Below are 27,768 nucleotides of genomic sequence, written 5' to 3'. Positions count from 1 at the left end.
AATCAGCCCTTGTGTGTGTGAATGTAACAAGTTCCTAACGTTTTCTTTCCCCTATTATTTCATGCACATGTAGTGGGTGCTATGGACATAATTCACCATTAGATTGTTTTGATGTATTGATGGGGCACTGTCACTTTAATGAGGTTGGTTGGGGGTTGGGCTTAGAGAAGACGCGCTGGTGGAATGTCATTCATAAAATGTTTTTGGTGACGCGGAGCTGTCAGAGTTTAGCACGGCATAGATCTGACAGCTGTCACTTGTGCTAAGAAGATAATAAATGACACACTACTTACTTGGTGTGGTTGCAAGATAGAAATTGTGCGTCTCTCCTTTCCGACGATTTCTACAGTGGTGACCCTGTTATACGTTTTGAAGACGCTTCCGCGGCAACATGTCTACGAACGCAGTTTCACTGAAATTACCTGAGTTCTGGGAGTCGTCAGCCTCGGCATGGTTTGCGCAAACGGAGGCACAGTTCGAGCTGCGTGAGATTACCTCGGATACAACAAGATATTATTATGTGGTGTCAGCCCTGGGAAGTTCGACAGCCAGCAGAGTGGTGAGCCTCCTAAAGAACCCTCCGGCTCGAGATAAATATCTCACGATCAAGTCTCATCTGTTAAAGACATTCGAACTTTCCGATACCGAGCGGGCCAGCCGATTGTTTTCTTTGCAAGGGCTCGGTGATAGCAAGCCATCGGAGCTCATGGATAGGATGCTGGATTTATTGGGAGAGCACAAGCCTGATTTCCTTTTCATGCAACTTTTCCTGCGTCAGCTGCCTTCTCCGGTTCGGGCCGCTCTGGCCAACACCACTATAGACGATTGCCGCGCTCTGGCCGAGGAGGCTGATACGTTTTTTTTGGCTGGTCAACAGCACTGTGCAGCGGCAGTTTTCCCAACCCAAGCCTTTGTTTCGCCGCCGGGAGACTGGAACTTCACCGCAGCAGCGACAGCCCCTCGCCAGCAGCGTGACGCGAACGCGGGGCTGTGTTATTACCATGCACGGTTTGGACCTAAAGCCAAGCAGTGCCGCCCGCCGTGCAGCTTCAGTGGGCCGGGAAATGCCCGGGCCGGCGCTCGTTAGTGGCCATGAGCGTCGGTCAGGCTGGCAGGCTACTGTTTGTCCAGGACACCATCTCCGGGCGGCGTTTCATGTGCGACACGGGCGCGCAGAGGAGCGTCTTGCCGGCTTCTAGAGTGGACATCCTATCCGGCGGACACGGACCCCCCATGGAGGCCGCCAACGGCACCCCCATCCACACATACGGCACCAGGTATGTCGAAATGTGTTTTAGTGGCCAACGGTTTGGCTGGGACTTTATCACAGCTAATGTAGCCGTCCCTCTTCTAGGCGCTGATTTTTTGTGTGATTATGGACTGTTAGTGGATGTTAAAAATTGCCGCTTAATTGATGCCATTACATTCTGCTCTTATGCTGGTGCGCTTGGGGGTGCAGACTCCATCAGACTCTCTAGCATGCTCTCCGCCGCAGATGAGTTTCAACACCTTCTCGCCGAGTTCCCGGGCCTCACGCGGCCCACGTTCTCATCATCTACAGCCAAGCATGGAGTGGAACATCATATCGCCACGACCGGCCCTCCAGTCTATGCCCGGGCTCGGCGCCTCGACCCGGTCAAGCTCAGCATTGCCAAGGCAGAGTTCGAGAACATGGAACGCCTCGGCATTGTCCGTCGCTCCGACAGCCCATGGGCCTCCCCCCTCCACATTGTCCCCAAGCCGGGAGGCGGGTGGCGCCCGTGTGGGGATTACCGCCGGCTCAACGATGCTACGACGCCGGACCGGTACCCAGTCCCGCACATTCAGGACTTTTCTGCCCGCCTTTCAGGGAAATTAATGTTTTCCAAGGTGGACCTTGTGCGTGGGTATCATCAGGTGCCCGTCCAACCGCTGGATGTCCCCAAAACAGCAGTCATAACTCCATTTGGACTATTTGAATTTCTGCGCATGCCATTCGGCCTCAAAAACGCTGCACAGACGTTCCAGCGCCTTATGGACTCTGTGCTACGAGACTTGGATTTTATTTTTGTATACTTGGATGATATCCTCATAGCCAGCGCCTCTAAGGCTGAGCACATGTCCCACCTCAGGATGCTTTTTGAGCGGCTAAATGAGCATGGACTGATAATCAACCCGGCCAAATGCCAGTTTGGGCGGTCGACCATTGACTTCCTGGGGCACAGAGTCACTAAAGAGGGAGCGGTCCCTCTTCCCATGAAGGTGGAAGCGGTGATGAATTTTCCCCGGCCGCCCACGGTTAGGTCACTGCAGGAGTTTCTCGGAATGATCAACTTTTATCACCGCTTTATTCCCCAGGCGGCTCGGATTATGCGGCCGTTGTATGAGGCCCTTAGGGGTAAAGCGCCAAAACATGCGGTCGACTGGTCTGCTGAGAGAGACAAAGCTTTTCTGGATGCCAAGGCTGCCCTAGCCAACGCCACCATGCTGGCACATCCTTCCTTTAAGGCCCCAATCTCCATCACCACCGACGCCTCAGATTTTGCCGTGGGCGCAGTGTTTGAACAGTGGGTAGGCGGGGCTTGCCAGCCGCTCGCTTTTTTCAGCCGCCAGTTAAGCCCCAGCGAGCGGAGGTATAGCACCTTCGATCGGGAGCTCCTCGGCCTCTACCTTGCCATCCGCCATTTTCGTTTCCTGCTGGAGGCCCGCCAGTTCACGGCCTTCGTGGATCACAAGCCGCTGACGTTCGCCATGGCCAAGGTGTCTGAGCCATGGTCCGCCCGTCAACAGCGACAGCTCTCATATGTCTCAGAGTTCACTACTGACATTCAACATGTGGCAGGTAAAGCAAACCTTGTCGCAGACTGCCTCTCCCGGGCTGTAGTGGGCGCCATCCACTTGGGGCTGGATTACACCGGTATGGCGGCGGACCAGGCTACCGACCCTGAAGTGCAGGATTTCAGTCAGCCACCTCAAGCCTGCGGTTAGAGGATGTGGTTTTTGACAGCGCTGGCACCACACTCCTGTGTGATGTCTCTATGGGACAGGCCCGCCCCATCGTTCCCACAGGATGGAGGCGGCGTGTTTATGACGCTGTTCACGGCCTCTCCCACCCGGGAAAAAAACCTACGCAGAGGCTAGTGTCCGCCAAGTTTGTCTGGCCTGGGCTTAGAAAAGATGTAAGAGACTGGGCTGACTCCTGTTTGGAGTGCCAGCGCGCTAAAGTGTACCGTCACACCAAGGCCCCCCTGCAGCACTTCCCTGTACCTGAAAGGAGGTTCGACCACGTGAACGTTGACCTAGTGGGCCCCCTGCCCCCCTCACACGGCTTCAGTTACCTCTTTACTATGGTGGACAGGACTACCCGTTGGCCAGAGGCAGTTCCACTGTCAAGCACGACGTCCGCCGAGGTGGCCAGAGCCTTTATTGGAACCTGGGTCGCCCGGTTTGGCACTCCAGCCGACCTCTCTTCAGACCGGGGCCCACAGTTCACGTCCGAGCTCTGGAACACGGTCGCCAAGAGCCTGGGCGTGAAGCTACACCGGACTACGTCATACCACCCGCAGGCCAATGGGTTATGCGAGCGCTTTCACCGCTCAATGAAAGCAGCACTTCGGGCCAGCCTTACTGACAGCGGCTGGGTCGACCGGCTCCCGTGGGTCATGCTTGGTCTCAGGACGGCCCCCAAGGAAGACCTTCAGACCTCCTCGGCTGAGCTGGTTTACGGTCAGCCTCTGCGGGTGCCAGGGGATTTCATCCCTAACATTACTGCCCCCTGGTGTGCAGCCCAGCAGCGGACAGCACTTCTGGAGAAGGCTAAGGTATTCACGCCAGTCCCCACCTCACAGCACGGCCTTCCCCGGTCGCACGTCCCTACAAGTCTGCAGTCAGCGGGATATGTTTTCATCCGTCACGATGCCCACCGGGACCCCTTGAAACCTCCATACGACGGTCCGTTCCGTGTCCAGGAGGCTGGAGACAAGTACTTTGTGGTGGACATGGGCGGGAAGCTGGAACACATTTCCATAGACCGCCTTAAACCGGCTCATGTGGACTTGGGCAAACCTGTTGGACTGGCCCAGCCCCCACGGCGGGGACGACCCCCTACCTTGCCCAGTCTTCCGAGTAAGGCCCACGAGACCCCCTCGCCACCTATCCTGTGCCCGAGTGGCCGTAGGGCCCTTAAGGTTTTCCCTACAGCGGTGCCGGCCGCTACAGGGGTCAGGCAGAGCCGTTATGGCAGGGTTCTCCGCCCTCCTGTTCATTGACTTCTTTTGTTATGATGAATTCTGGGGGGACGTATGTAGTGGGTGCTATGGACATAATTCACCATTAGATTGTTTTGATGTATTGATGGGGCACTGTCACTTTAATGAGGTTGGTTGGGGGTTGGGCTTAGAGAAGACGCGCTGGTGGAATGTCATTCATAAAATGTTTTTGGTGACGAGGAGCTGTCAGAGTTTAGCACGGCATAGATCTGACAGCTGTCACTTGTGCTAAGAAGATAATAAATGACACACTACTTACTTGGTGTGGTTGCAAGATAGAAATTGTGCGTCTCTCCTTTCCGACGATTTCTACACACACTTTATTCATTGTTTTAAATTATTATTTTCTTTTAAGTTATTTTGTGCATCACTCTGTTTTGAATTTGATGCAAATTTGCAATGCATGAGGGTCATCCTTTTGTGTTAAATGGCTGCACAAAGCAAGCATTTGTTGACTCGCATGTTGATAAGAGTATTAAAACTTGGAACTTGAAAAAGATCTGTTTAAGGTAAAAAAGAAATTAAAAATAAAAATGCGATTAATTTGCGATTAATCGCGAGTTAACTATGGACAATCATGCGATTAATCGAGTTCAATATTTTAATCGTTTGACAGCACTAATATATATATATATATTGTGGTGGCAGAATGCCATATAATGCACATCATATATAAAATAGATTACACCTCTATGGATACAGGTCATTACAAAACATATCCCATGTCACAGATATTTATATCCTCTGAGCAAACTGTATCAGAGCGGACCAGGAGGGGTGCAAGGGATGTGTTCTAGTGTTCTTAGATTTGGATCTAACCTCGGTCAGGACCTGGGATGAACTCATTTTAGAATAAGTTCCCCAAAAAACCAGCATAGACCGGTTTGGTGAAAAACAATGAAACCAGCCAGGAAACTGAGAACTACGCAGTTTTAAATAGGAAATTGGCCATAATACAATTATTAGACACACCCACCGAACTTGACCAATTAGGAAGTGACCTGCCTTTATTGCAACATGACAGGGAATGAAGAGTATAAATAGAAGGCCTTGATATTATGAAGTTTAGGGACTTTGGTGTTTGACCTTGTGTGAAATAAAACAACCTCCTCCTATTCATCCGATCTGCCCTGTGCCGTCTCTCTTCAGCCCTGATTCATGTATACTTTACAAGTCATAGAAATTAACTACTAGTGTGAGAAATCAAAGTAATTAACTACTACAATATTATAATTAATATAATATATATATATATATTTTCTCGAAGCTTCGAATTAAAATCGAAGCTCGGCCCCCGAAGCTTCGATTGCCAAAAAAAGCTTCGAAGGTCAGCCCTAGTGGCAGTCAATGAGTTAAGAGAACAAAGGCCCGGGCGGCCCCCCATTTTGGCTATTGTTTCATGTGGTGATGTCAAATCCTGATTTAATCAACGTTCTTCAGTATAGTTCCTAGTGTAACTGAAGTCTTCCAGATGTCTCAAATACACATTGTCAATTGTATCTATTAGCTAGTTCTAACTAGTTCTTAACCAACGGCCATATGAATATTAAATGATACGTCGTCAGTACATGACAGACAGAGTACATGACAGAGCACACAGGTACCTGTGCTCTTGGCAATGTTTTCCAGCAGCAAGGGGTACTTGGTGAGTCTCTGCATCTCTATGGGGATGATGTCCTTCAGCTGCAGCCTACGGCACTGAGGCTTACTCTCTGCCTCCTGGGGGGGGGGGACACACGGACACGGACACACACACAAACACACACACGTCAGAGCCAATGTATCGTAAAAGTTTTAAATTAATAGCCCAGGCTTTCATTTGCTTCAATCATTGAACTCAACCGGCCTATATTTGGGACCGGCCTTCAAGTTCAAGTTTCAAGTTTCTTTATTAGTTGACATGCAAAGATACAGAATACCTTCACATGGAATGCTTTTTTCTGTTATGCTCCTATGAGGATCATAGGACGCTTGGATCATACACATACAGCTCATTACAGTAATATTCCACAATTATTACATTTTAGATAGTAATAATGGTACAGAGCCTTGAGACAAACATATGCATATTCACCACCGCAAACAGACTGGCAGCCGACAGTGCAGCGCCAATGCAGAGGAAGGGGGGGGGGGGGGGGGGGGGGGAGGTGGGGGGGAGTGCACAAGCCAAGTCCTGGGTGGGGGAGGTAGGGATTGCGGGTGGGGAAGCCGCTCGCCACTCTTATCTCCCAGAGGGCCTTCGACTCCAGCAGCTCCCTGTTTCGACCTTGGTCCAGGAATTTGTTTTGGCTGACTGACTGGCCAATTTATCCCAGCCACGTCACTTTAAATTTGATTTGAATAGAGTGAAATATAACTCTATAGATTTGAGTGGAGTGAGTTTTAACAACTCCGTCCAAATGACTGAATGCATTATTAGTCCAAGTGTCCAAGTGTCTTATCAGTTCATTTTGGTAGATCCTGTGCACGGTAAACAGATCCAAAATCTTCTTATTGCAGTCCAAAAGCTTCGATAATCCAAAAATCACCACGTCTTCAAGTTGGTAGCCCGATTATGATGTCCCAATAGGCAGAGAGGGTTAGCCTTATTCTGCTTCTTGAAGAAAATATGCAATCCACTGATTAGATCCATTTAGAGTTGATTTGAGTATAGTCCGGCCACCGGCACGAAGCAGAGCATAGCAGCGTCGGGCTCCATGGAGCAGTAGAGGCGGCGGTAGGAACGGCCTTGAAGGCCTAGGGAGAGAGGAAATAAATGCGACTTGTCTCTGCAAGAGGTGGGAGGTAAATTAATTACCTTAATTAATTAAATTAATTCATTCCTAATTAAAGGGAGGCCTTTAATTCCTTTTGCACAAAACTCTTGCTCAGCAAAGATGGGGCACTGGGATACTATCAAATTGTTTATTTAAACCAGTATGAATAGTATTTGTATAAAAAGTAGGCTATCAAATAACATATCACACACACTCAGCAGCTCAGAGTCAGACCTTCAGCACTGGACAGCACCCAGCCCACACACACTCAGCAGCTCACAGTCAGACCTTCAGCACTGGACAGCGCCCAGCCCACACACACTCAGCAGCTCACAGTCAGACCTTCAGCACTGGACAGCGCCCAGCCCACACACACTCAGCAGCTCACAGTCAGACCTTCAGCACTGGACAGCGCCCAGCCCACACACACTCAGCAGCTCACAGTCAGACCTTCAGCACTGGACAGCGCCCAGCCCACACACACTCAGCAGCTCAGAGTCAGACCTTCAGCACTGGACAGCGCCCAGCCCACACACACTCAGCAGCTCAGAGTCAGACCTTCAGCACTGGACAGCGCCCAGCCCACACACACTCAGCAGCTCAGAGTCAGACCTTCAGCACTGGACAGCGCCCAGCCCACACACACTCAGCAGCTCACAGTCAGACCTTCAGCACTGGACAGCGCCCAGCCCACACACACTCAGCAGCTCAGAGTCAGACCTTCAGCACTGGACAGCGCCCAGCCCACACACACTCAGCAGCTCAGAGTCAGACCTTCAGCACTGGACAGCGCCCAGCCCACACACACTCAGCAGCTCAGAGTCAGACCTTCAGCACTGGACAGCGCCCAGCCCACACACACTCAGCAGCTCAAGTCGGATGGCTAGGCCTACAGTGCTGCCGCTACCATGGCCAGTTTGGACTGTGGGAATTATTTTCAGTTTACGTCATCTTGTAATGAGCTTCCTTCCCCCACCACGTAGTCTGGCCCCTTTACCGTCTTAAATTTAAGGTCGTACTTTTTTCTCTGTGAATCAGCAATCAGCAAATGTGACATTTGAATGAAAGTAAAGCAAATAAATAAATAAACTATTTTGCAGCATCAATGAAAATCAGATAAACAATGAATGTAGACCCGGCTTCTAATTGAGACAGGCCTTTATTTGTCAAAGCGTGTGGCCACACCCGGCCGGTGAAAGGAACAGGCGTCTATTCTATATGGGACTCAGCTTAAAGTTTCACGTTATATGTATATAACATTGTTATTTTAAGCATAATGCTTTTTTTTTTTTTTTATATTTTTTTTATTATTGCAGAACAAAAAGTTATTAAAAGTCAGTACTCAACACACAATGCATAATGAAACTTTCAGTAAAGGTGGTTATAATATATGCAAGTACAGAAACAGGATAAAACAAAAATAGTCTATAATAACATTTTAGCCGTATACAGTGTATATCCAACGAAATTACAATTATATAAATGTTAGTATATAATATACCCCTAATACCTATTTTCTAAAACCCTACACACATATGCTCCAGCTCAAACCCCCCCCTCCCAGACCCCCTCTTGGATAGTACCTCCATTATCCCTCACTCCTAACCAGACACCACCATTATAAGCTAGCTTTTATTCTCTCCACCACTTCTAACCACATTGACATTTTGGATTCATTGATCCCCAGAATTCTTGCTGTAGATATTTCTTGATATATCACATCAAGATATGTAAGAAACCACACTTTTCGGCACATTTTTTCCGGTTGAAACCAACGTGATGCGATCAGTTTTTTAGCTACTGTGATACCCGATAAAACCAATCTTTTTAGTTGTGGATTCACTGCAAACTCAAAAACATCATTCAATAGTAATACCGCGGGGTGTACAGGTATATTCCAAAATACGAGTGTTGATAATTGTTGGGACACATCTTTCCAGAATGCCTTAACTGGTGGGCAGTCCCAATACATGTGCATAAATGTTCCTTCGTTCCCATTTGTACATTGGGAGCATTTGGAGTCTTGTATAAGCCCCATTTTGCACAGCCTTATAGGAGTCAAGTATGTCCTGTGAATATAGTTCAGATTGATTTGTTGATGATCCGGGTTCCTTGATGTAAGTCGGACATTTTCCCAGGCTCCTTGCCAATCAAAGTCATATTCCAGGTCTGGTATATCCCTCCTCCAGACAGTGTCTATTTGAAGGGTTTCATACGAGGACGTTAGTAATTGATAATAAAAACTTGATACAAAACCTCCCAATGTATCTCTTTCATAGAAAAATTTGTGGTATCTGTGGTGTTCAATTGGTACGAGTAATGGAACACCGTGAGATCTCATACAAAGTCGTAACTGTATGTAAAAAAGCCATGTGGACTCGGTGAGGTTAAACTTTATGCATATTTCGACATAACTACAGAGGCCCTTGTTATTAAAAATATCCCCTAATGAGTGTATGCCTTTCTCTTCCCATATAGGGAATCTTATAGGTCGTTTTCCCATTAAGAGTGCATTGTTATTGAATATGGGAGTGTGATTATGCCATTCTTGAGGGTTAGGATATTTCTTTTGTGTTTCCCGCCATGTTCTGATTGCATGGGTAATTATTGGGCCAAATTCTCGCTCACAATGCTTGATTGAAATTTTAGTGTGTGCTATGTCTTCCAGTCTCTGTGGGGCTACCATGTTTTCTTCTAATTCTCTCCAAGATACCAAAGCCTGGGGGTCAAACCATATCTTCACTGGTCTTAAAGTGAAGGCCTTAAAATATTGTAAAAAATCTGGGACTGCCATGCCACCGTCTGCTTTATTTCTCTGTGCGGTGGATCTTTTTATGCGAGGTGGTTTGTTATTCCAAATAAATTTGTATGTGGAGGTTTGTAATCTTTTCCAGTAGCCCTCTGGAGGAGGTAACGGAAGCATTGAGCTGAAGAAATTGATTCTTGGTAATACATCCATCTTAACTATTGATACCCTTGAGAGTTTTTAAGTTTTGCCCACCTGTCCAGGTCGTCTTTGATTTTGTTCTGTATTTTTGTGTAATTGTGCTTCACCGTTTGTCTTATGGTGGGAAAGCATAATGCTTTCTAATATTTGTGAGACAAAAATAAGTATCTTGTTTGTTTGAGATTAAACCAATAAAGTATTGTTTTTTTTTTTATTCACTTTTTCTCCCATTTTTCTATATTTTTCTCCCATCCCAATTTCGTATCATCCAATTCAACCCTCCCCTGTCACGAACGTTGTTTCTTGCCTCCCACAAGCCAGCTGCAATGTGGACTAAGTCATACATAGCACAAGTCCCCTCCGGTACTTGAGGTAACAGCAGTCGCATCTTTTCACCTGCGCAGCTCGATCTCAGTGGCGAGGAGTAACGCGTGGGAGGCTCACGCTGCCCCCGACACTTCCTGATTCTACTGCGCAGGCGCACCAACCGACCTGTAGGAGTCACTGTCCACAACGCCCGATCCCCACCCATCAGTTTCCCACCCCCTAATACGGCCAATGTGTATTAGTATGAACGACCAGCTAAACTGAAAGCAAATGTGGAGCGCTGGGCTCGAACAGGCAAGCCCAGCGTCTCCAGATTTCATGGCGAGTGCCTTGCCCACTACGCCACGTAGCCGCCACACCAATAAAGTATTGTTAAAATGAAATGAAATGTTTTGAATTCAATCTTGTGTGATATTGAATTCAATATATGTATTTTTCATACCGTCTCAAGAAAAAAAATTATACGGGCAGATATATTAGCTGATCGGGAAATTATCTTGTAATGAGTGTTGGAGCGAAGTGGTTCATAAAGCCTAAGGTGTCACCTGTATGAAGGCATTGAAGCGCGGCTCTCGCCTCTGGCGGCCCTTGATCTGGTCCAGAGCCCAGGACTGGTGGCTGCAGAACCGGGCCGTCAGCTTCTGAAACCACTCTCCCTCAGGACCACCAAACTATAACACAACACACACACACACAATGACACCATCCATTTATTATATGACACTCCTAAACGAGACGGAGGAGGAGGAGAATGGGATGAACGGACAGATAGAGTGGTAGACAGAGATGGAACGATGGGAAGAGGAGGTAGATTAAGGTGAGGGTCAGGGGGGGGGGGGGGCATGGGTGAGAGCCTGGTTTGAAATGATAAGAGAGGGAGGGAGGATAGGTGAAGGATGAGAGCAAGAAAGAAAGAAAGATAATATTGGAGGAGGGTGGTCTCACTCTGTTGAGCAGTGTGGTACCAATGGCCTTCACGATGAAGTTGTCCTCCACGCGTAGTTTCTTCAGGTTCTCATAGAAGGCATCTGGACACACACACACACACACACACACACACACACACACACACACACACACACACACACACACACACACACACACACACACACACACACACACACACACACACACACACACACACACACACACACACACACACACACACACACACACACACACACACACACACACACACACACACACACACACACACACACACACACACACACACACACACACACACACACACACACACACACACACAGAGAGTTTAGTCCTTATTCTAGCTACATTGCACATCAGTGTTCAGGGTGTTAACACATTAATTGCCAAGAACGAGTTAACTCGTTATAGCCCGCCAATCGAATAACGCCAACAACGAGTAAACTCGTTATTGGATCGTTATTTCTTTTATTCACTATTTCCATTCATAATTCATCCTGCTATGCTGTAGGACTGTGTGGCACTCTGTCTGAGACAGCAACGGTCCGATACCGCCGCCTAACGCCTTGCGGCCGCTATTGCACTGCATTTGAAACAATGTGGTTTGTTTTATTGGCCGAGCTGCAGCGTGCACTTGACTTACTTGACTTAAGCGTTTGCACTCCCTGCGGAGCATAGGCCACTGACGATTTCTTTCCATGTTGCGTGGTTTTTGGCCTCCTGAACGATGTTGTGCCATCCCAGTCCAGCCTCTTTCAGTGCAGCGTGCAGGCGGAGTCTAAACACTCCAGCAAGACAAGCGCTTATAGGGATGGCATCGACGTTGGACACACGATCGCAATCAGTATTTGGAATGGCGATCAAATAATTGGATTATTCTTTTTGCAGTACATCATAGACAAGGTAAGGACTATATGTTATCAATCTTGCGTTGATCCGATAATTTTTTCCCCGCGATCGCAGCATGTGTCTGTGGTGTGTGTGTGTGGACCGTGTCCCGTTGGTTGCGATCAAAGCATGGAGGGCCGGCTTCCCCCCCCCCTCTTTTCATGCATCGATGATGAAACATAATACCGATAATCTACCGTTGATTTCAGGATGATTATTGATCCAGGCGAGGAGTGGCACGATTTATAGTGGAATGCAGTAAAGCGCTGTTTGGCGGAGTTTCCTGGGATTACACAGAATCACTCTAGAACTATACTCATATTCACCACGGTGTAAAACGGAAATGTATGGATGAAAAAATTATCTGTTTTTTGCATGTTGACCGGAAGAAACTCACTGACAATCGACGTTGTTATTAGATCCATAGCTATAATATTTAATATAGTTTTAGCACTACAAACACCGGCATCTACCCCCATTGCATTACAGCGCTGGCACAAACGGCCATACGCCCACAGCGACCTCTGGCGTCCAATGTGTTAAGGGGCTTCTTTGACATTTGGAACTGTTGTTGTTTTTGTACCTCACCAGCCATCCTGTCACGTTGTTGTAAAATGTTTCTAGAATTGCCACAATGGCATGTTAGCATTGTTAACATTCCTTTATGAAACCATGGGACACAGCTAGCTGGTAGCTTGGCTCAAGCTGTGTCCCATGGGCCCTTCAGAGAAACTAATGTATGACAAAATATGACAAGTTGTCATTTACGAATACCAACCAACTAGAATTTGGAAAGTATCCTTTTAACACAATTGGGCCATTGGGACCCGTCTAATCCCACTCTAAGAGGCCAGCTTTTCATTACAAGTTTTCACTGTGCGTGAGGTTGTTTGTAGAGCTAAATCTATATTTTATATTATTGCTATGTGTCCATTGTCATTCTCAATTGACAGTATAAACCTTCCCTTCAATATGCCATAAAGAAATAATTTTCTCATCAATACGTTCCCGTTTTATAGCGTTGTGAATATGAACTATATAATGCAATGGTCTGGGGTAATTCCTGCAAAGCTAGTTATAGGGCGCTAAGCTAATAACGTTAAATCGATTGGCGTTTCGGCCCTACACAAGCTAGTTAAAAATCTAAATGCATATGATTGGTATCATGTTCCACCATGAATGCATGAAAGGGGGGGGGGGGGGGGTCGTTTCTGATTATTGATTACCAATAACGGCATTCGTTATTGCAACATCATACGCTGACCGGGTGGATGGCTATGAGAACAAGGCCCAATCAGACTGAAATTGAAGTCAAATCGCTCTTACCTGTGGCAGGTTGGATTCCAAAAAGAATTTCCCAGTTATTTGATCGCCATCTGGTAGATCGATATGTCCATTGGCTGATGCTATATTCCTTTACTGCATACTGAATTCGGCGTCGCAAAAAGTATTCCAGGCGATCTGGTGAAGCCATAGCTTTAGGCTAACAGAAAAGCTAACCCGGAGCGAAAAAAAAGTGACACCCGGTATGCAACAGGGGAAACTGCATTATCGAGACAGCGCCAATACCAGGATCTGGCCAGTACTGCACTTTCGGAGTCCCGATATGCCGTTTCCAGACAAAATACAGCTCTGTGACATTGAGTAGGATATTAAAATGGAATAAAAGCAAAACAGAGTTTACCACGTATACATACGTGGTTGGCCTTCAAAGGATGGCGCCCAATCACGTATATATAAGTGGTTGGCCGCAAATCGGTTAATGGTTACTAGGGATGCACCGAATGGGAAATTCTTGGCCGAACCAGATACCGAAAATAGGAAACAGTTGGCCGAAAACCGAATGCCGAAAGGCCGAAAATGATTCATAGAATAGAATTTTTTTTACCAATGTTGTTCAGCTACCTGATTATGGAAAAATATATGATTATGGCAAAACTTAACTTAAATAATAAATAATCACTATTATGGTTCCATAAAACATTTATTCAGCACTTCTGAATGCATACAGTACATTAATTCCAAGTCAAGTGCATTTTCTTTTCTCTGTAGGATAACTACAAAGTGCATTCAGAACAAAGCCAATGTGCTTTAAAAGTGCATAAAGATCTGCACACACAAGAGGGAGAATAGCTTATAGCAGACTTAATGATGTTACTGTAGTGGCTACAGTAAGCATTTTATATAAAAGTACCCCCTCCAATGTACAGTAAATTACCTAGTATGGTTGTCAATATTCCAATGTACAGCTTTGCTTGTACAGTTGTACAGTGTCCCCCCCCCCCCCCCCCCCCCGCCACCTCCTCTAATGTACAGTTTCTACGTCAAATGTATATACTCCCTTTTCTGGACTCTTTTTGTATCACAAACAGTACTGTATTTGCAAATCTGGTATGTCATAAATGTATAGATGTAGCAGTACTGTCTATCTGTATGTCATGTATGTCCTGATGAATTGAAAATGGGGGACCCTGATGTAAACAAGACGAAAGTCTTTCTCTGGTCTCCATACCCTTAACAATTGTGTGTATTGAGCTCAGGCGTGCATTCCTGATATCAACTGGGGTTGCACGCACCTTACGGCGCCACGCGCGCATAAATGTCCCCTCGCTTGAGCACAGACTACAGACAGTGCCTAATTGCCTCTACGAATGGAATGTAACACATATCATTCACAACAAGTTAGGTGTGAATGTATCTGAGAACGTCTTTAACACACCTGACGACCGGCGATATTGACATGCAAAGTAGCCCAGGTGGGTACTTATAGCGAGTTGGCGAGTGCAGCGCATTCCTGTGTGCGTGCACGCGCTTTGGCTCAAATCTTACCCTGCACGGAGTGCAACCCCGTCCCAAGAGCAACGCATGCCTGATTGAGCTGTACTGTATTGTAGCCATTCTGCAATCTGTTAATAAAGTTTTCAATCAATCAGAGAGAGAGAGAGAGAGAGAGAGAGAGAGCGAGAGAGAGGTAGATAGATAGATAGATAGGTAGGTAGGTAGATAGATAGATAGATAGATAGATAGATAGATAGATAGATAGATAGATAGATAGATAGATAGATAGATAGATAGATAGATAGATAGATAGATAGATAGATAGATAGATAGATAGATAGATAGATAGATAGATAGATAGATAGATAGATAGATAGAGAGAAGACATGTGGCTGCCGCCATGGCGGACATCTGTGCTCTACTGAGCGCACCTTTCTAGTCCCCAGATGAATGTGCTCTCTTGACTTTGACACAGTAGACGCGCGACGTGTATTCGAGAATGATAATAATAATAATGCTCTTCAGATTATATTATCAGCGACAGACGGCGTCAATGTGAGAAACACAATCCCTCCCCCTCTCGCTCTGAAGAATATGCATATTAGATCACTCAGTGATTAACCGCAACGGGCATATAGTAAATAAGGATATAAAGCATGTTAAAGATGCATTTATTGGACGTGTTGCGCGCAGAGTTTACATAGAAACAGCGCGACTCCCGAGTCCCAAGAGGAGTTATCACAGGCTGCAGAACGCAGGACTGAGGAGCTCACGTTGCGCATGTAATGACTGAAGCCGCGTTTTGATGACATCATCACAACAACACGCGTTAGGTTACAGGTTGTTTCTGTTTCGGTGATATATTTTCGGTGAAAAAACTCTTTCGGCCAAAAGCCGAAAGGCCATTTTTGGCAATTTTCGGCCGAAAACTTTCGGTGGCCGAAATTTCGGTGCATCCCTAATGGTTACTTATGGTGTGACAATAGTTGAATTATATTCAAACTCACTTCAAACTACGGTTTGTGTATAAGGAGAACAGTCCCAATTGACCCAATTGAACAGTCCCAGTTTCCCCTTTTCAGTCATAGTCACAACAGCAGAGGTGTTTAGGCTAGCTTCTTTTCAGTCATAGTCACAACAGCAGAAAATAATCATTCTGGCGGGCGTTACTGCAGCCATGAAGCCGATAGCCATGAGGTGGAAAGAACCTGAGAGGCTCACAATGATTAATTGGTCTCCGACACTGTTGGATATAATTTATATGGAAATCTCTACTGCACGGGTGATTGGGTCTGGAGGCATTGGACTTTGGGTCTCAGCGGCAGAGAGAGTAAAGGCCACAATCTAGCAGCAGAGCGGGGTCAGGGTGTTGATCCTGGGGGGTCCTGGGGTGGGAGTGGGGGAGGAAATGTCTTTTGTGGTGTCTATTGTGGTGTCTGTAATAGTATAAGTCGATTTTTAATGTTTTTATGTTATTATTATTATTATTATTATTATGGTATTGTGAGGTCTTGTTGTTATTACTATATTGTGTTTGTCTTGTTTTGTGTATAAAAAGAAATACAAATATTTGATCAAAAAATTTACTTTCCTCCAAAATATGACAAGTTGTCATTTAACTCCTTCAGCGCCAATCACGAGAAAACTCTGGTTTTGTTAGTTTTTTCTATTATTAGCTATATCTAGGGATTAGTGGTCTGCAAGGGCCTTGAAATAAAGCCCGAGCCCTGCCCGAGACTGTGAACTTCAGGCCCTGCCCGAAAATAAGCCAGACTGTAAATAATATTTTAAGCCCTAGCCAGCGTGAAAACCAGAAAAAAAATAATAATTATTATTATTATTATTATTAAAATATAATTTTTTTTGTATTTGTTTTAAATATTCTAAACACTTTATATATTAACTTAATAAATAAACAAAAACGAAAATGTCCAATAGGTCTGCCTAAATAACGCATATCACGCTGAAAACTAAGAAGCATTTATGCCTCCCTCCCAGTGCTCGCTTATAGAGCAGCCTCGTAAAATGTATTGAAGGCTATAGAATCTTCTTTGACACACACACACACACACGACACACAATAGCCTACTCAGTCACTATACAAACAGAAATCAGATTTCAAGCAGAGCAACATATGAAAAGCACAACAAAACAGGTAGCGACCCAGCAAATAATAAACATCACTCACCACGACGTCAGCAACGCGTTGAACAACTTTAACAAAACTTCTCCAACTGGCTACATACATCCAAGTACAAATAAAACGTTCGCCAACTGGCTATATTCCAACACAACCAATCGAGTTGTCCCCGGCCTGAGTTCTCCCTGCGCGCTGCGGTAATTACATCCAAATGTTTCTCTGATGACAGCTTGGCGCAAAAGAGAAAGCGAATCTTAAGGAAAACGAAGGTTATCCTATAACCCTAGTTATATGAAAAAAAAAAAAAACTGCGGTGCCCGGGCCCGGGCCGAGCCCGAATTATTTATTAAAAAAAAAGCCCTACCCAGCCCGAACCCGCCGGGGCGGGCCGGGCCCCGTCGGGCCTGGGCAAGGTTGCAGTGCACTACTAGGGATGCCCCGATCGATCAGCCAGCGATCGGTATCGGCCGATATTCAGTATAAATATGAGATCGGTGATCGGTGATAATGCTTTATTTTCGCCTCGTCAAAACCGATCGAAAAACATGATCCAATTCTTAGTGGAGATCTCACTGCTGACTTCTCTCTCAGACACACAGCTGCCTGCAGCGTACGGCCCCTCCTCCTCCCCAGCCCCTCCCGCACTCGTGTAAACAAGAGGCTCCTATGCCTCGCAGTCTGCTATAGTCTGGTGCATGCGACGTGAGCTAACGTTGGCTACCTACCGAGCTAACGTTACTGTTTAAACTAAATGACCCAGTGACTACATGAGGCATTGTCTAACGTTATCTAGCTGGCTAGCTACTGATAGCTGCTGATATCAACAAATGCTCCAGCAATAGTCGAGTGCATGACAAGTTACCTCCGTTGACTCGGTAGCTCACGTTAGCTCTAAACGAAATAGTCCCATCCCTAGCTATATCCATACATTTTTCATCCATCCAGCCTGATGTTATCATTGGGAATGGGTCTGAGCTCGCAAAAGGGCAAATACCACCGCCTACGCCTTCCAGCCGCCTTCCAGCACTCTATTAGAAATGGTGTAGTTTATTTCTTTATACCGCGACCGAAGCTGTCTGTGTGTGCTGTGTGGCTTTTTACCGTCTTTTCCTGGGATTACTAAGAATCACCAAAACTATACTCATATTCAAAACGGTATAAAACGGAAATGTACAGATGAAAAAACAATCTGTTTTGTGCATGTTGACTGGAAGCAACTCACTGACAATCGACGGGTGTATTAGACCCATAGCTATAATATAAGATATATTTTAAGCACTCGCAAATCTCGCAGTCTCCCCATTGATTAAAGCGATGGCGTTCTAGCGTTCTAAAAAACGTTTATTTTGTACATTATCGAACGTTAACACGAACCTAAACTAACGTTACAACTAACCTAAAGTTAGTTTAGGTTCGTGTTAACGTTAGATAATGTACAAAATAAACGTTTTCCGCTGCTATAAACGTCGCACTTTTATTTTGAAAACCCCAGAAAGGAAGTCATTATATATGCTTTACCATCCTGTTCTGTGTTAGCTCCGGTTAGCTCAGAGCGTCCAGTAGTTAGTAGTATATTATCAATACCAGCCATTGGATTACTGTTTTCTAAATTGGGGAGGCTTTTAATCGTCAAGGTAAGAGGATTTTAAGTCATGGTATCCATAAACTTCAATCGGTTCGGATCCTTTGAATGAATGAGAATGTCAACAATCACGACAACACGTTGAAATCACTGACTGCGCTCAGAGAGGAGTGGTTAGGCAAAAGATTTTTCAGAGTATATTTGCTTATAAAACGTAATTGTCTAATTCAATAATTTTTTATTTCTCCACGTGGTGAATACACAGGTCACAACATGTTTACATGAATGTTTTGGAGTTGTATTTGGAGTGTATTTCGTGACTGTATACAGTGTAAGGGAACGTCAGGCTCCAGATCTCCCCCACTTCCAGTGATGAAGCTCCGGATCTCCCCCACTTCCAGTGATGAAGCTAAGCTACGCTAACGGAGCGACTGTTCCCAAAGCTAAATGCATGCACAGAGACAAAAAAGGTATGTATCTTCTTGTCTAACTCCAGGGAAGATGTTAAATAAGCTAATTTCCCAAAATGTTGGAGTTTTCCTTTAAGCTAGCTCCTTTTCAGTCATAGTCACAACAGCAAAGGTGTTTAAGCTAGCTCCTTTTCAGTCATAGTCACAACAGCAAAGGTGTTTAAGCTAGCTCCTTTTCAGCCATAGTCACAACAGCAAAGGTGTTTAAGCTAGCTCCTTTTCAGCCATAGTCACAACAGCAAAGGTGTTTAAGCTAGCTCCTTTTCAGCCATAGTCACAACAGCAAAGGTGTTTAAGCTAGCTCCTTTTCAGCCATAGTCACAACAGCAAAGGTGTTTAAGCTAGCTCCTTTTCAGCCATAGTCACAACAGCAAAGGTGTTTAAGCTAGCTCCTTTTCAGTCATAGTCACAACAGTAAAGGTGTTTAAGCTAGCTCCTTTTCAGTCATAGTCACAACAGCAGAGGTGTTACTCCAGACTCACAGTGCATGTCGATGATCTCATCCAGGTTGGGGAAGATGGTGGCCAGCTCGGTGACAGAGAGGATCTCTTCTCTCTCCAGAGGTTTGGAGAAGACCGTCTGGAGGACACTCAGCATGCGCACATGAGCGTGCTCAGTCGCAAACAACTCTAGAGGGGGGAGGAGGGAGATGTTTACTAAAAAAAGAAACGTAATAAACACAAACGCAATAAATTATCTTTCTTCAAAAGGATAACCTTATTGAGGAGGAATTCATCCAACATTGAGGCTGTAAATGAAGGCTATTTTTACACCAAAAAGGGACTATATAAAAATAAATATAGAAGGAGCTCTCTCCTTCTCAGCTCTATCCTCTCCTCCTCAATTCTCTCCTCATCTCACTTTTCAACTCTCTCCTCTTCAATTCTCTTCTCCTCCTCAGCTGTTTCATCTCCTACTGTTCTCTCCTCCTCAGCTTTCTCCTCTCCTCCTCAACTCTCTCCTCTTACTCAGTCATCTCCTTCTCAGCTCCTCAACTCTCTCCTCAACACCCCTCTCCTCCTCAGCTCTCCTCTCCTCCTCAACTCTCCTCCTCAACACCACTCTCCTCCTCAACTCTCCTCTCCTCCTTAACTCTCTCGTCTCCTCCTCAACTCTCCTCTCCTCCTCAACTCTCCTCTCCTCCTCAACTCTCTCCTCTCCTCCTCAACTCTCCTCTCCTCCTCAACTCTCCTCTCCTCCTCAACTCTCCTCTCCTCCTCAACACCCCTCTCCTCCTCAACTCTCCTCTCCTCCTCAACTCTCTCCTCTCCTCCTCAACACCCCTCTCCTCCTCAACTCTCCTCTCCTCCTCAACTCTCCTCTCCTCCTCAACACCACTCTCCTCCTCAACTCTCCTCCTCAACTCTCCTCTCCTCCTCAACTCTCTCGTCTCCTCCTCAACTCTCCTCTCCTCCTCAACTCTCCTCTCCTCCTCAACTCTCCTCTCCTCCTCAACTCTCCTCCTCAACTCTCCTCTCCTCCTCAACTCTCTCGTCTCCTCCTCAACTCTCCTCTCCTCCTCAGCTCTCCTCCTCAACACCACTCTCCTCCTCAACTCTCCTCCTCAACTCTCCTCTCCTCCTCAACTCTCTCCTCTCCTCCTCAACTCTCCTCTCCTCCTCAACTCTCCTCTCCTCCTCAACTCTCCTCTCCTCCTCAACTCTCCTCCTCAACTCTCCTCTCCTCCTCAACTCTCCTCTCCTCCTCAACTCTCCTCCTCAACTCTCCTCTCCTCCTCAACTCTCCTCTCCTCCTCAACTCTCTCCTCTCCTCCTCAACTCTCTCCTCTCCTCCTCAACTCTCCTCTCCTCCTCAACTCTCCTCTCCTCCTCAACTCTCCTCTCCTCCTCAACTCTCTCCTCTCCTCCTCAACTCTCTCCTCTCCTCCTCAACTCTCCTCTCCTCCTCAACTCTCCTCTCCTCCTCAACTCTCTCCTCTCCTCCTCAACTCTCCTCTCCTCCTCAACTCTCCTCTCCTCCTCAACTCTCTCCTCTCCTCCTCAACTCTCCTCTCCTCCCCTCTCCTCCTCTCCTCCTCAACACCCCTCTCCTCCTCAGCTCTCTCCTCTCCTCCTCAACTCTCTCCTCTCCTCCTCTCCTCTCCTCCTCAACACCACTCTCCTCCTCAGCTCTCTCCTCTCCTCCTCAACTCTCTCCTCTCCTCCTCATCTCTCCTCTCCTCCTCAGCTCTCTCCTCTCCTCCTCAACTCTCCTCTCCTCCTCAGCTCTCTCCTCTCCTCCTCAGCTCTCTCCTCTCCTCCTCAACTCTCCTCTCCTCCTCAGCTCTCTCCTCTCCTCCTCAGCGCTCCCCTCTCCTCCTCTCCTCCTCAACACCCCTCTCCTCCTCAGCTCTCTCCTCTCCTCCTCTCCTCCTCCCCCCCCCCTCCTCAGCTCTCTCCTCTGCTCCTCAACTCTCCTCTCCTCCTCAACTCTCCTCTCCTCCTCTCCTCCTCAACTCTCCTCTCCTCCTCAACTCTCCTCTCCTCCTCAGCTCTCTCCTCTCCTCCTCAACTCTCCTCTCCTCCTCAGCCCTCTCCTCTCCTCCTCACCGTTGATGACCTCCTGCCTCTTGGTCTCCTTCTTGCTGAGGCCAGACAGGGCTTCGGGGGGGGCCGACTCCCTCCAGTTGGGCGGGTCCTGCTCCAGCTCCAGGAGGCGGGGCTCCATCTCCTCCAGCTGCGGGGAGGGGCTGGTGGGGGAGGGGCCGGGACCGTCGGGGAGCAAGAACTGTCCGTCAGTACTGGAGGACGAGGGAGGGGGGGACGGGGGAGGGAAGGACAGAGGGGTTGGGAGAGGACATGTAAATCGAGGTCTATATAAAGACGTATCTGAGGACATGTGAGGAGAGTTATGAGTGAAATGCCGGGACAAGGAATAATAAAGGACTTGAAAATGAAAGGTTGAATGGATAAATGTAATGTAAACCGTAACCTCAGTATACTTATCCGTATGTTCTTCTTTGTTTCCAGGCTAAGAGTCTTGAGACAGTAGGTCTTAAAGCACTTATAGCACTCAGTATTTACAGTCCCCTCACCATAAGTGACTGACTTGACTGGCCAATAACACTAATCCAGTTGTCAATAATGACCCGGCTCAATAACCCTTCCCCTGAAGAGCCACACGTCCGGCTGGCCTTTCACTATAATGAGTGTGCCAGTAGACTACATTACTACACATCCACTCCCGACCCGTCACCACACACAGGTCAAGTGTGATCGTCTCAACTAGGCGGTCGGTTAAAACTGTCCCACAGTCTGTTTAATCAAAAGGTTAACCGTTTGTCTAGGACTGACCAAAAATATAATTCCATATAATGCAGCCATATGGCCATTATCATTTCTGATTTTAGGCAGAGATGCCACAACTAAATTATAAAAAAAAAATTAAAAAATTAAATATGCATAAAATCTGTGTAAATTATTTTGCATTGCGGCAATTTATTGAATTTATTTAAACCAGTATGAACCAATTTATTTAGTCACAGAAATAAATAATATCGTCTTGCCGGCCAGCCCTACTATTGGTCCATCACTGTATTTGTCAGCCGTCTACTTGTCTATGTCTTTGAAAGTCAGCAGCAGGTGTATCCCTGCTGTGTGCCTCCCCAGCCACGGAGAGGAGGGGGGGGGGGGGGGGGGGGGTTCTGTCTGCCTTACGGGTGGAGGTGATGGGGAGTGAGCGGAGAGGGTGTGGCGGCCATGTTGGAGGGCGGCTGGAGGTCCACGTCGCTACGGGAACGGGACTGTTTGGCCCGGGAAGCGGCACGGCGCCGGGCGGAGTGTCGGTCCACACGGGCACTCTCGCTGCGTGCCACTTTCCTACTGTGGGGAAGGAGGGGGAGAGGAGGGGAGGAGGAGGAGGAGGAGGAGGAGGAGGAGGAGGAGGAGGAGGAGGAGGAGGATGAGGAGGAGAGGTGGGGTGGAGGGTAGGAGTAGGGATAGTGGGGAGGGATTGGAGAGGAGAAAGAGGAGAGGAGGAGGAGGAGAGGTGGGGTGGAGGGTAGGAGTAGGGATAGTGGGGAGAGATTGGAGAGGAGAAAGAGGAGAGGAGGAGGAGGAGAGGTGGGGTGGAGGGTAGGAGTAGGGATAGTGGGGAGGGATTGGAGAGGAGAAAGAGGAGAGGAGGAGGAGAGGTGGGGTGGAGGGTAGGAGTAGGGATAGTGGGGAGGGATTGGAGAGGAGAAAGAGGAGAGGAAAAGGAGGAGGGTGGGGGGGGGTGGGCGGAGGAGAGGCAGGGAAGAATAAGGTATAGCAGAGGGTAGGGAGAAATAGGAGGGATTTGGAGGAGGACGGAGGGAGAGGAGTACCAGGAGGAGAGTGGGAGGAGAGGACCGGTAGGTGGTGACAATGGCAAAACAATGAATGAAGGCGAGGACAGATAAGACAGCAGGGGGGAGGGGAGGGGGGCGGGGCATCCGTATGAAGAGGGAGGCCAGAGTGAGTTGAGGATGGATGAGGAGTTAAAAGGAGCAACAGCAACAGAGGCACCATGTTGAAAATGCCGGAGTGGAAGAGGTTGAGGTATTCCAAAAATAAAAAAGAGAAGGAGAAAAGAGAAAGAGAATGAAAGATGAGTGATGAATATGCATGGGTTTTGACATGCATATAGTTAAGACAATGGAGCATGGGTAGATGCCTCATACACTTAAAAACATGACTTGCTCTACAGTGCCATAACATATTATTACACACAGCTTTCTCTTAAGACATATTGGACGGCATTCCACAGCTGGTTAAGAATGTAGTCATTAGTAACATTTCACTGCTTCTACACATACTGTATAGCCCAAGGGTTTAAAGTAAGGCAACGTTAATGATAATTTATTAAGCTAATCAGCTCTCCAATCTCACACATGGCGCACACCATGCATGCACACACACACACACTCTGACGATACTGTGGGCAGACCTCTGCTGTTGGACTTCCATTATAAGTAAGCTGGACAGCCTCTGTATTTAATGCTGTAGGCCTATTGATGTCTAATATCAAACTAATTTCATAACCAAGGTGCAGGAGTAAACAATACTTAGCCATGCAGCGTGTGTTGTGTTGGTGTTAGTGTGTGTGTGTGTGTGTGTGTGTGTGTGTGTGTGTGTGTGTGTGTGTGTGTGTATTAGGGCTGACCTCCACTAGTTGAATAGTCGACTAATCGATCAAAAGGAGCTGTAGTCGACTGCCAACCTTAGTCGAATGCAAAAAATAAAATAAAAATTATTATATTTTCTTTTTTATAAAAAAAATGGGATCATTCTTTCCAAAAGCAAAGAGGCCTAGAAGCGTGGCTAACGCCAATGGCGCGCATACCAGCGAGGCTAACTGCCTAAGAAAACGGGCACAGAGGAGGATTTCACCCGTCTAATGAACACACTAGAGAGTAGACAAATATCAAGTAGATGTATCCATCAGTGGACCAATTGCATGTTTTCGCAGAGGACTCCTTCAGACATTAAGCACCCCCCCCCACAGCCCAAATGGAATGACTAAAAAAAATATATATACAGTATATTTAAAAAAAAATATTTTCTACCAGTCGACTATCGGCAAATTTTGGCCAATCAAAGTTGACCATACAAATCCATAGTCGGGGGGGCCTCGTGTGTATGTGTGTGTACGTGTGTCATCAGTGTTAGACCCGAAGCGCTTCCATGCCTCCATGCATGCGGAGACCCACCTTGCCTTCCTGTGAAAACACGGGATATCACATGGTTACATAACCGAACAGCGTCTTCACACACACCTCCTAGCAGTAGCCCGATAAAACATGCACATGCAACTGTCAGGATATTGCACTGAACCAACACTACGACCGCTGACCCCTTAGTTTCAACATGTAACCACGCACACACTGTCGAGCGAAGCAAGACAAAGCACACTAGCCCTGACCGCGAGACACACGCAGACAACACCTGCCACGGACACAGACAAAAGCACACGGAACAGGCAACAAAAAGGACAATCAAAGACGCATCTCAGCTTCCTTCTCCATGTTCATTAAATAGCCCAATGGCAGGCCAACATTAATAATAATAATATATCAGTGCTTGCTTAGAAAGCTTAGCCTTTTTTTTTTTTTCATCCTTCAACGTTTTGTCTATAAAAATATATATATATACTACTGGCTACTGTAGTATGTATAACAGTCTACAACCAATGCCATATAACAGACAGTTCTCAACAAAAAGGACACACATCAACAACAACACCAACAACAACAACAACAACAACAACAACAACAACAACGAGACACGTCAGAACGGGCTCAGCTGCAGGTGCATTGGAAAAGTAGCGTCGCACGTCGAGTCTTGAAAGGGAAGATCCCGCACACATTGCTCTCGCTCAGCATCACAGGCAAAAAGACAAGTGTAGCAGCTTCCTCAGATTAGCAAGTTTCACTGCTATGAACCATCACCAACGCGTTGACCAACATCCAGCTGCATCCTCAAGACTATAAAACTGCACACAAACTAATGGCAACGTTGGCAGCTGTGACAAAGACAATGCACCAAATCACTGTTGTAGACGGGAGACAGACACGGCAGGAAGGGACACGGACACACACCCAGAGGAACACATGATGTAGGGAGTGGCGGGAAAAAGGGCCAGAGTCATGCGAGACGGAAAGAGAAAAGAGAGAGGAGGCTGGAGGGGAGTGGGAAGGCTGCGCTGGGGAAGGCTGCGTCACCGGGACAGGGTCCATCTCCACACTCCACGCTCTCTGTTAGCTAGCTGGCGGACAGCAGGACAACAGCTTGGCACACAGCAGGGAACGGACCGCTGGGGGGAGTTTTACCACGCTCCCTCAGCTCTGTTTCAACAGCATCATAGACACGGATCATTCACTTGGACTTTGGGCTATCCGTTGGTCTTCGATTCTAGAGATACATTTTTTTTTAAGTGTTACCCCCCCCCTCCCGCACTACATCATGCATAAAACACAATTTTATCTTTTTAATATATCTTTTAATATATATTTCGAGCCCATGTTTAAATAATGACTCTTATTAACAGACGTTGAGTCGTGCCTGTGAGATGAATCTCTTCATTCATCTATACTACAGTAACTAGCTATTTCTATCCCTCACTCCCTTCCTCCCTCTCTCTACTCCTCCGTCTCTCTCTGCTGCTCACCTGTCTTTCTCTAGGCTCTCCTCGGTGGGGGTGTCACTGGGCGTCAGAGGCTCCCCGATGGAAAGCCTTGCTCCAGGGCCAACAGGGGACACCTCCGCCCCCTCCGACACCAACACAGGGTCCGACCGGCTGCTCGGCAGGCCTGGGGGGGGGGGGGGGGGGGGGGGGGGGGGGGGCGGGGAGACAAGAGACAAACACACAGAGGTCATAACGATTCCATGTCAGTTTATGAGCATCCTCGCTCTGCTAACATGGAAGTACACGTTTCTGAATGCATGTATCGCACGTCTTGTCGTCCAAACTCAATTATGCATAATATACATTTTATTTCTATATAAAAAGCAGTAAATGGCATTGTTTTGACCCCTGGTAAGAGTGTATGTTATTATTTGGCAATTAAAAGGTGAGGTTAGCTTTCAAAAATATCATTTATTCAAATAGAATTTATTTCCAAAATGATAAACAAAATGTAAAACATTAATAACAAAGGGCATTTTGAGTTTCATATACTATTGAAACAAGGATTTTCTTAGCTTTCTAAAGACATCACATCATCTTATAGCAAAAATAAACAAGACATGTCACTGAACTGTGTAAAGAAAAGTGTCCCAGTTTTGTAGCCTTTTTTTTTTTTACTTTACATGCCTATATTAAACATTTAATGTTTTCAGAACTATGCAAAAAAAAGAAAAAAAATATCAAGTGTCCCATTTCACTTGTTATATTTCCACATTTTAGTGTTCTTCAGTTCTTTTTTTTCATTCAGTGTGATAAATCCAGTCTCTGTTGAGCTTTAACAAGTCCATCAAAGTCAGATTGCATGTCTGAGGTGGAGATGCGAAGCACAGCTGCCAGATGTTCATCAGTGAGAGAGGATCTGTACCTGGACTTGGTAAACGTCATGACTGAGAATGTCTGTTCACATATGTAGGTGGATCCAAAGAGAACCAACATCTTCCGAGCATGTCTCCTAAGCGTATATTGTGCGTGTGAACGTTGACATAAAAAAAAAAAAAAAAAAAAATTATCATGTAATCTTTCGCGGGCCGGTCAGAATCATCCCGCGGGCCGTACAATGCCCAGGTCTGGCTTATACCATATGTGAGGTGGTCATTGTGTGTCTACATGTAGCCTGGTAGAGATAATGGTAGTTGGCACAGATATGTTTCTGCCTTATTGTCACCTATTGATAATAGTATTTTGGGAATAAAGTGTTCCTGAATCAGATTTTATTGGTGTTAATGTGAGATCTCTCGCAGCGTTCCCAGGATCTCTCTCTCTCTCTCTCTCTCTCTCTGCGTTCCCCAGGATCTCTCTCTCTCTCTCTCTCTCTCACCCTCGCTGTGGGACGACTCTGGGCTGTTGGCCACACTGGTGTTGACCCCCGACCCCTCGCTGACTTCGGACCCCGGCTGAGTGGAGCCCCCGCTGGACCCGGGGGGCTTCCTGCAGGGGAAGGGGGGGGCCGTGGGGTCGGTCAGAGAGCCTCTGGGGGGCGCCGTCACGCTGATCTTCACCTTGTCCTTGTCGACTGGAGAACGCAGCAGATGGGAGGATGGA

General features: G+C 46.7%; 1 protein-coding gene across 1 annotated transcript in view; it reads right to left on the bottom strand.

Moving 5' to 3' along the window:
* Positions 1-27,768, bottom strand: part of arhgef1 (Rho guanine nucleotide exchange factor (GEF) 1) — a gene marked incomplete at its 3' end in the record, with an annotated part of 90,238 nt that overhangs the window by 24,576 nt on the left and 37,894 nt on the right. Inside the window, exons 12-19 of the mRNA XM_084308290.1 lie at positions 27,545-27,739; positions 26,209-26,350; positions 22,737-22,901; positions 21,630-21,820; positions 19,563-19,709; positions 11,223-11,305; positions 10,823-10,948; positions 5,852-5,966 (exon numbers count right to left, since the gene is read on the bottom strand). Of these exons, the coding sequence (XP_084164416.1) occupies positions 5,852-5,966; positions 10,823-10,948; positions 11,223-11,305; positions 19,563-19,709; positions 21,630-21,820; positions 22,737-22,901; positions 26,209-26,350; positions 27,545-27,739 (1,164 nt within the window). The remainder of the gene's footprint in view (positions 1-5,851; positions 5,967-10,822; positions 10,949-11,222; positions 11,306-19,562; positions 19,710-21,629; positions 21,821-22,736; positions 22,902-26,208; positions 26,351-27,544; positions 27,740-27,768) is intronic.

This window comes from Notolepis coatsorum, assembly GCF_963971535.1.
Source record: "Notolepis coatsorum genome assembly, chromosome: 2".
In the NCBI taxonomy this organism is placed as follows: Eukaryota; Metazoa; Chordata; class Actinopteri; order Aulopiformes; family Paralepididae; genus Notolepis; species Notolepis coatsorum.
This window is presented reverse-complemented; position numbering and strand designations above follow the sequence as displayed.